At 43.7% G+C, this 10,000-nt stretch overlaps 1 protein-coding gene across 2 annotated transcripts in view; it reads right to left on the bottom strand.

Moving 5' to 3' along the window:
- The window catches only part of GABA-B-R1 (gamma-aminobutyric acid type B receptor subunit 1), a 29,678-nt gene that overhangs the window by 8,999 nt on the left and 10,679 nt on the right, over positions 1-10,000 (bottom strand). Inside the window, exons 10-15 of one of the 2 annotated variants that reach the window (XM_043034571.2) lie at positions 9,498-9,639; positions 7,089-7,239; positions 5,635-5,875; positions 4,664-4,720; positions 926-1,130; positions 566-666 (exon numbers count right to left, since the gene is read on the bottom strand). In XM_043034571.2, coding sequence (XP_042890505.2) covers positions 566-666; positions 926-1,130; positions 4,664-4,720; positions 5,635-5,875; positions 7,089-7,239; positions 9,498-9,639 — 897 coding nt within the window. The remainder of the gene's footprint in view (positions 1-565; positions 667-925; positions 1,131-4,663; positions 4,721-5,634; positions 5,876-7,088; positions 7,240-9,497; positions 9,640-10,000) is intronic. The other variant, XM_086550695.1, reaches the window with a different exon arrangement.

Here is a 10,000-nt window from a genome sequence, read left to right as displayed (position 1 = left end):
TGTGTGTGTGTGTGTGTGTTTGTGTGTGTGTTTGTGTTTGTGTGTGTCTGTGTGTGTGTGTCTGTGTGTGTGTGTGTCCCTCTCCCTCTTCTTCCCCCTCCCTTCCCTTCTCCCTCTCCCTCCTCCCTTCTCCCTCCTCCTCCTCCCTTCCTCTCTCTCCCTCCCTCTCTCCTTCCTCCCCTCCCCCTCCCTTCTTCCCCTTCTCCCTCCCTCCCCTTCTCCCTCCCTCCCCTCCCTCCCCTTTTCCCTCTCTCTCTCTCCCTCCCCTTTTCCCTCTCTCTCCCTCCCTCCCTCCCTCTCCCCTTCCCCTCTCCCTCCCCTTCTCCCTCCCCTTCTCCCTCCCCTCCCTCTCCTTCTCCCTCCCCTCCCTCCCCTCCCTCCCCTTTTCCCTCTCTCTCTCTCCCTCCCCTTTTCCCTCTCTCTCCCTCCCTCCCTCCCTCTCCCCTTCCCCTCTCCCTCCCCTTCTCCCTCCCCTCCCACCCCTTCTCCCTCCCCTCCCACCCCTTCTCCCTCCCCTCCCTCCCCTTCTCCCTCCCCTCCCTCCCCTTCTCTCAATACAACGTACCAATCTGGAATCGTTAATCTGCTTCAGCTTGACACTACGAGTCTCGTATGCCAAGAAAAGACCGAAGATGAGCAGCAGTCCTTTATAGCTGTAGAGCAGACCTGCAGGCAACAATTAGACACACTGGTATGATTTCTTCAATTTCATCCTTTCGAAAGCTAAAATACGCAATTGGCAAATGTCTTCGCGTCTTTAAAAAATATTCCGAACTGAATTCTTTGAAGACTTTACTGTATACTGTATTATTTGTGGTTACAAAGACGCTATTCTTAATAAAAATGCTTTCATCCTCAGTACACGGCAAAAAGAAGAAGAACAATACAACCCAAAATGAAAACAAAGGACAGTCGCATTCCTCACCCAGCCAGATGGTGTTATGATGACTCTCACAGTGTTCCAGTTCGGGCTTGATCTTGATGTCTTCGACGGTGTCTCGCGGCACCTCCAGGGGGAACACCTCGAGCGTCCTCTGCTGGGGGTCGACGCCCTGCCACACGCCCAAGACGATCACGTCGACGACCACGAAGCTCCCAACCATCACGTAGAGCTTCCAGGGCTCCACCCGCTGGCGATCAGGGAAGGGAGGGAGGGTCTTTGATTTCGTTCGTACTGTGGCTGAGCTTTATCGTAAGGAAAGGCGTTATGAGAGAGGTAGGCCTACTTTCTTTTTTTCTTTTTTTCTTTTCGATGTGGATTTATAAGGAGGGATGGGTTTGGGGTGGGAAGTATTTGAGGGGTGGGGGTGGGGGTGGGTGTTGGGATTGAAGAGGGAGGAGAGTCCATTTGAAGGACTTTTACAGGACTCATAGAGATAAACTCGAAAAAAGACCAAGTGTAATATGGAAATGGTATCAAATTCATTCGAAGATGATGACTAATCAAGTTTACAAATATATGAAGAAAGAAAAAACTTTTGCTACCATTTCTTTTCTTTTCTTTTCTTTACGAAAAAATTAGTTCTATACAAATCACCTGATTTAAGATATATGTTCATCTAACACCCGACGATAATGAATTTCGTCTAAACTTTACGAAGAAAGAAAGAGGAGAGAGAGAAAAAAAAAGACAACATCAAAGTTCTCTAGAAATAAAACAATACGTTCTTTAAGACGGTTATCAAATACTAATAAATATCCAGTGAGATTACTTAACAATATTCAAATCAATTATATTTAAGTAGAGACAGAAAGGGCAAATACTGCTATTGGGTTCCCTCTTCACATAAAAGTTTAGAATGTAAAGGAGTAAGATTTAGATTATCTATATAGGCAGCATACAAATTATAATTCTTTGAGGGGCAAATCACGAATAAAAGGCAACAAGATTGACCTTATCCTTAATATAAAAAGTCATAGCACAAAATTATTGTATATATTATAGTGTCAAAATCCTGGATGTAGAATTCCCTATTTCTTTGCTCTCTTTACTGTCTTTTTCTTATACAGTATAATCTAAATAACATTTAGAGCATATAGAAGTTATTACGATTCAACAATTGTATAATTAAATTATATTTTTAAACATCACTTTTTGGATTCTGAAACAAACAAACAAAACACAATCAAACCCATGTTTTACTGCATTGATATCATAATATGAAAATTACGTCACTACTTCGTTCTATAATGATTCACTAACAATAATATATATATATATATATATATATATATATATATATATATATATATATACATATATGTACATATATATATATATATATATATATATATATATATATATATATATAGATATATAGATATATCTTACCATGGATATCTGTACGAAACCGTTTGGACGAAAATATTCATAATAACACCGATTTAAATTTACTAACTACTTGGTCTCCATTCATATCATGCAGTGATATGTTATTGAATATGCTAACATTCAAGACAGTCTATCTTTTCTCAAATAAATATTTATCATTAATGCTGCAACAATGGTGTCTTATTCGTAATAAACAAAAGTGCCGAAAAAAGTGCCATCTCACACGAGTGTTTATAAAATGTGCGTTCTACCGAAATTCCTTCATTAGAAGTGTTCATTCAAATAACTGGCAAATAATCATAATAATAGTAATAAAATAAATAAGGCTGAGGATGATAAAACAATTAATAATAATGATTATAATAACAGCTTTACGAATGATTAATAATAACAGTAATGATAACAATAATAATGATGATGATGATGGTGATGATGATGATGATGATGATGATGATGATGGTGATGATGATGATGTTGATGGTGATGATCATGATCATGATGATGGCGATTGTGATGATGATGATGGTGATGGCGATGATGATGAGTATGTTGATGATGATGATAACAAGAATAGTAATAATAACGACAACAAAAATAGTAATGACAGTTATAATAACAGTAAATCCGCTTGTGCTCTATATACCCATGTTTTGAAAAGAGAAAGGAAAAATTTACAAACCTCATAACACCCCTTGACACGAAAGTCATTTAAATAATAATAACAGCTATAATCACAACAATAATAGAAATAAGAATGCAGTCTATACACAGATACTTTGTACTCTTTTAAAAGACTTTATTTCCAGGTCAATACTACGGGATTTAAAATCTGTTACTAATACCAATATCTATTTTCTAAAAGTGGGAATTTTATTATTATTACTATTAAAACAAAGGGGAATTTAATACAACAGTCTAATTATTCAGAGAAATAAAAGCAATTTGGAATGTTTATGGAGAATAGATTTACATATTTATTTTTGGTTTATATTACGCTTTGGTGAAGGCAGTGCTCTTGTGATTAGGTACGCATGTGAGTGTGTTAATGCCTGTTGTGTGTGCTTGTTTGTCTTGGTTTTGTATGCGTTTGTGCTTGTTTGTGTGTGAAGGTGTGTGTGTGTGTGTGTGTGTGTGTGTGTGTGTGTGTGTGTGTGTGTGTGTGTGTGTGTGTGTGTGTGTGTGTGTGTGTGTGTGTGTGTGTGTGTGTGTGTGTGCGTGACTGTGTGTGTGTGTGACTGTGTCCGTGCCCGTGCCTGCGTCTGTGCCTGTATCCATGTCTGCATTAGTGTCTGCATATCCATGTGCACGAAGTGATTTAAAGTATGTGCGTAAGGCAAACCGCTGTGTAAGATGGTGCAGAATGATTGTTCGCGCTTTCCATTGAATTGCAAGACAATGGATTCGGGGGTGAAAATGGCACATTACTTTTTTGTATCAAGCCTCAAGCAATGTTACATACTAATGTCTCCCTTACTTCAGTTACTAATACAGATGACAAAAGCACAAGACGACAGAGAGAGACAGACAGACAGAGACAGAGACAAAAATAGACAAACAGACTGAGAGAGAGAGAGAGAGAGAGAGAGAGAGAGAGAGAGAGAGAGAGAGAGAGAGAGAGAGAGAGAGAGAGAGAGAGAGAGAGAGAGAGAGAGAGAAACAGACAGACAGATAGTGACCGAGACAGATAGACAGACAGACAAACGGACAGACGGACAGACAGACAGACGGAGGCAAAGATAATCACCGATATAAAACCGAAGACAGACACACACACTAAGAGAAGGGGACACGGCAGACGAGAAGAAGGAGAGAAGAGAAGAGGGGGAAATGAGAGAAGAGAAGGAAGTGAGAATGAGAGGAGAGAAGAGGCGGGAGAAGGAGAGAAGAGAAGAGGGGGAAATGAGAGAAGAGAAGGAAGTGAGAATGAGAGGAGAGAAGAGGCGGGAGAAGGAGAGAAGAGTGGGGGGGGGGAGAGAAAACGAGAGAAGAGAAGGGAGAAATAATAAGAGAAAGGGGAGACTGAGAGGAGAGAAGAGGCGGGAGAAGGAGAGAAGAGTGGGGGGGAGAGAAAACGAGAGAAGAGAAGGGAGAAAGAATAAGAGAAGGGGGAGACTGAGAGGAGAGAAGAGAAGAGGGAGAAAATGAGAGGAGAGAGGAGGGAGATAATGAGAGAAGAGAAGAGAGTGAGAATGATAGAAGAGGGAGAAAATGAGGGACATGAAAATGAGAGAAGGGGAAAATAAGAAGAAGGGAGAATGAGCGAAGGGGAGAAGGAGCGAAAGGGACGCATCCAAGGGGACTCGAACCGCAGGAAAGGCAGGATTGAAGTACCTGAACAGGTTGATGTCTCCTCCTGGTGACTCTGTGGCCGCGCCAAATCTTGGAGAACTTCGTAAAAAAAAAAAAAAAAAAAAAAAAAAAAAATACACGGAGAAGCGAAGAGGTTACATGGTGAAGTGGATGAGGTTGGGTAGGAAGAGTGGTCTTGGGGGGTAGGGGGGGGAGAGGCGTATGAGGGCAGTGGGGGCGGTGGCAAGGTTAGTAGGTGGGTGGAGTGTCGAAAGGGGGAGTCAAAGGAATCGACTCGCCCCAAAAACAAAGGAATTTGTTTTGTTTTTTTTGACAAAGGGTTGGATGGGACAGCGAGAAGGGTATGTGAACTCGGATGGGACAGCGAAAAGGGTATGTGAACGAAGTGGAGAAGGCTTAACAGGAACCCTTGTAGAGCATGAAGTCTTGGGGAACGGTATTTTGATTTTAAAAAAAAAATGGACAACGATCTACCATCTCGGTAATTACTGTGGTTCTGCGGTGTTCAGATTGCTTAATTTATAACCGAGGTTTATCAATGTAGCCGCTACGTCGCCAAGATGTAACGAGAATAGATATTATTTTCTTGTTTAAAGATAAGTGGACCAAACTCAGTTGTAGTCATACTTCTATATTCAAGAGGCAGAACATTTCTAGTGAAAATTATATCTAAAAAAAAAATAAAAAATAGTAAAGCCTCAATATGAAAACGTGAGCTACATATCAAAAACAATCTTGAAAATATTTATACGCTAAATATCTCTGCTCGTCTATAATGCATTCCAAAGGACACAAACAACTTCGAAACACTTAATCTCGGAACTATCACCACTAATATAAGCCATTTTCTTTACAGACTACCCCCTCCCCACCCACACTATCCTAAAAATAAACAAATAAATAAATAAATAAGGAAAGAGACTATCACTGCCATCTAACAACACGAGCGAAGCCTCAGGCCACGCCCCCTTGGGGAAAAAAAAAACACCTACCTTGTTCTCCGTCTTGGTCTTCGTCGTGAGCCGATGGACCCGCCATATCTTCGAGAACATGGCACCGTAGGCGAGGGTGAAGCCGAGGGAGAGGCACCACGCCCGAAGGCCACACACACTCGGGAATTTCTGCTCGCTGACGAACTGCCCGTCGAGGCCCAGCAGGAAGATGGAGCCGAGGCAGAGAATGATGCCCACGAGGGTGATGTTGTTGCAGGCTGGGTGAGACATCTGGATCAGGCTGTCGGGGAGGAAGGGCGTGGGGGTGGGGGTGGGGGGAGGGAGGGAGGAGGGTTTGAGAGAAGAAAATCGGGTTGAGTTCATTTGGTTGCATTTTTGTGGGAGTTGCTTTTTGTTTTGTTTTTGTTGAATTTAGAAATATTGTGTTTCTTTTTCTTTTCTTTTTTTTTTCTTTTTTTTTGCGTTCTATGCCTCCAATCGTTCTCACTTTCATTTACACCCTTCCATTCTCTCTCTCTCTCTCTCTCTCTCTCTCTCTCTCTCTCTCTCTCTCTCTCTCTCTCTCTCTCTCTCTCTCTCTCTCTCTCTCTCCTCTCCTCTCTCTCTCTCTCTCTCTCTCTCTCTCTCTCTCTCTCTCTCTCTCTCTCTCTCTCTCTCCCCCTCTCTCTCCCTCCTCTCCCTCTCCCTCTCTCTCCCTCATTTCCTCTCCCTCTCTCTCTCCCTCATTTCCTCTCCCTCTCTCTCCCTCATTTCCTCTCCCTCTCTCTCTCCCTCCTTTCCTCTCCCTCTCTCTCCCTCTCCCCCCTCTCTCTCTCTCCCTCTCTCTCTCTCCCTCTCTCTCTCCCTCCTCCTCTCCCTCTCTCTCCTGTCTTCTCTCCCTCTTCTCTCTCTTCCTCTCTCCCCTCCTCCTCCCTCCCTCCCTCCTCCTCCCCTCTCCCTCCCTCTCCCTCTCTAACTCCTCCCTCCCTTCTTCCTCTCCTCTCCTTCCCTCTCTCTCTCTCTCCTCTTCCCTCCTTCCTCTCCCTCCCCTCTCTCTCTCCTCCCCCTCTCCTCTTCCCTCCTCCTCCTCTCTCCCTCCTCCATTTCTCCTCCCTCTCTCCCTCCATCCTCTCCTCCCCCTCTCTCTCCTCTCTCTCTCCTCCCTTCTCTCCTCCTTCCCTCCTCCCTCCCTCCCTTCCTCTCCTTCCCTCCCTCCTTTCCCTCCATCCCTCCTCCTTCTCTCCATCCCTCTTCTCTCCTCCTTTCCCTCCCTCCTTCTCTCCCCCCTCCTTCCTCCCTCCCTTTTCTTCCTCTTCCTCCTCTCCATCCTCCCTCCTTCTCCTCTCTTCTCTCCCTCCCTCCCTTCTCTCCTCCCCTCCTTCTCCTCCCCTTCCTCCTTTTCCATCCCCTTTCTCCATCCTCCCTCCCTCCTTTTCTCCATCCCTCCCTCCCTCCCTCCCTCACACACGCACGCATAAACCCCTCTTCCATCTGGCCTCAGCAGCACCACCCACCGTCTATGTCGGTACACGAAGGTGAAGACGAGGAGCATCAGCGCCCACATCGCTCCGACGGCACTGATGGTGCACATGCTGATGAAGAGCCCCAGAGACACGGTCCTCAGCTGCCTCCTGACGATGGTGCGGTCGGGCGGGGCTTTTCCGTCTGGGGAGCCGAGAAAAGCTTCAGCTTCAGATTCTGACTGATTGATTGTTTCTTGATTGATTGTTTCTTGATTGATTGTGTATCGGGTGTTTTTTTTTTTTTTTAGATTGATTGATGTTTCTTTTAATGTGTTTTGGGAGTTTTTTTTTTTTTGTTTTTTTTTTTTGGGGGGGGTGATTGTTGTTTTTGTTATTATCATTACTAGCACTATTGTGATAATTATTATTATTATTATTATTATTATTATTATTATTATTATTATTATTATTATTACTACTACTATTACTATCATCATTATTATTGTTATGATTCATTAATATTACTATAATTATTATTAATATCATTACTAATATCAATATTATTATTTTTATCATTATTATTAATCTTATTATTATCATTATTATTAATCTTATTATTATCATTATCATTTATTTTGTTATTATCATTACAATTATTACTATTATCATTATTATTGTTATAACGGTTATTGTTATTATTGTTATCACTGTTGTTATCATATTCATTTTCATTATATTCATTATAATCATATTAGCATCACCAGTATTATCAACAATATCATTACCAACCATCACCAACACCATCACCATCACCAACACCATCACCAACACCATCTTCAACACCATCACCAACACCATCACCATCACAAACACCATCACCAACACCATCTTCAACACCATCTTCAACACCATCACCAACACCAACACCATCACCAACACCATCACCAACACCATCTTCAACACCATCTTCAACACCATCACCATCACAAACACCATCACAACACCACATCACCATCACAACACCATCCTCACCATCACAACACCATCCTCACCATCACTCACCATCATCACCATCACAACACCATCACCAACACCATCTTCAACACCATCTTCAACACCATCACCAACACCAACACTAACACCAACACCATCACCAACACCATCACCAACCCATATTCACCATCACAACACCATCAACACCATCACCAACACCATCACCAACACCATCACCAACACCATCACCAACACCATCACCATCACCACAACAACACCATCACCAACACCCACACCATCACCAACACCAACACCATCACCAACACCATCACCAACACCATCACCAACACCATCTTCAACACCATCACCAACACCAACACCAACACCATCACCAACACCAACACCAACACCAACACCATCACCAACACCATCACCAACACCATCACCAACACCATCACCATCACCACAACAACACCATCACAACAACCATCACCATCATCATCACAACACCATCGGTCACCATCACCACCATCACAACACCATCACAACACCATCACTCACCATCATCACCAACAGAAACACCACCACCAACACCACACCACCAACACCATCACCAACACCATCACCACACCAACAAAACCACCACCATCACCAATACCACCAACACCAACAACAACACCACCAACACCAACACCACCAACACCAACACCACCAACACCACAAACACCAACACCACCAACAACACCATCACCACCACCACCAACACCATCACCAACACCAACACCATCACCAACACCAACACCATCACCAACACCATCACCAACACCATCTTCAACACCAACACCATCACCAACACCATCACCAACACCATCACCAACACCATCACCAACACCATCACCAACACCATCACCAACACCATCACCAACACCAACACCATCACCAACACCATCACCAACACCAACACCATCACCAACACCATCACCAACACCATCACCAACACCATCACCAACACCATCACCAACACCAACACCAACAACCACCAACACCATCACCAACACCAACACCATCACCAACACCATCACCAACACCAACACCATCACCAACACCATCACCACACCATTACCATCACCAACACCATCACCACACCATTACCAACAGAAACACCATCACCAACACCATCACCACACCATTACCAACAGAAACACCATTGCCAACACCATTACCAACAGAAACACCATCACCAACACCATCACCACACCATCACCAACACCATCACCAACACCATCACCAACACCAACACCAACACCAACACCATCACCATCACCAACACCAACACCATCACTAACACCATCACCAACACCAACACCAACACCATCACCAACACCAACACCAACACCAACACCAACACCAACACCAACACCATCACCATCACCAACACCATCACCAACACCATCACCAACAACTTACCGACCCACGACTCCAAGTTGAACCACGTGAGGTTATCCGTCTGGCCGTCAAAGTAGCCGAGGATGTTGTATTTGCCGTCGATCATCTGTTCCACTTGCGTCCAGGCTATTCTGTCGCCGTCGGTGCTGAAGGCGACTCGGCCCTGTGAACAAGGCGTAGTGAGTGAGCGTCGAGGTTAAATAGACACTTTTGACTCCTTATATGCAGGCGATCCACAAAAAAGGGAGGATTGAGTTGTAGTTTGAGCGAGTCATCTTCCACTTGCGTCGAGTTTAGCGGTCGGTGCGGGGAATGGCGCCTGTAACAAGGGTTAGCGTCGAGGTTTGTTTGACTCCTTATATGTTCAAAAAGGGGAAATTTAGTTCGATGGCAAGTAGTTTAGCGATTGACAGTAAGTTCAAAGTCAGCCATTTACGTCAAGCTTAGCGATTTTTGTCAAGTTTAATCATTTGCGCTTGTTCAACACTTTAAGACCAGCCCTAGCCAGTTACATTTTTGGTTAG

Source organism: Penaeus japonicus, unplaced genomic scaffold (assembly GCF_977035675.1).
Source record: "Penaeus japonicus unplaced genomic scaffold, GWHDUDI00000001_assembly GWHDUDI00000024, whole genome shotgun sequence".
NCBI lineage: Eukaryota > Metazoa > Arthropoda > Malacostraca > Decapoda > Penaeidae > Penaeus > Penaeus japonicus.
This window is presented reverse-complemented; position numbering and strand designations above follow the sequence as displayed.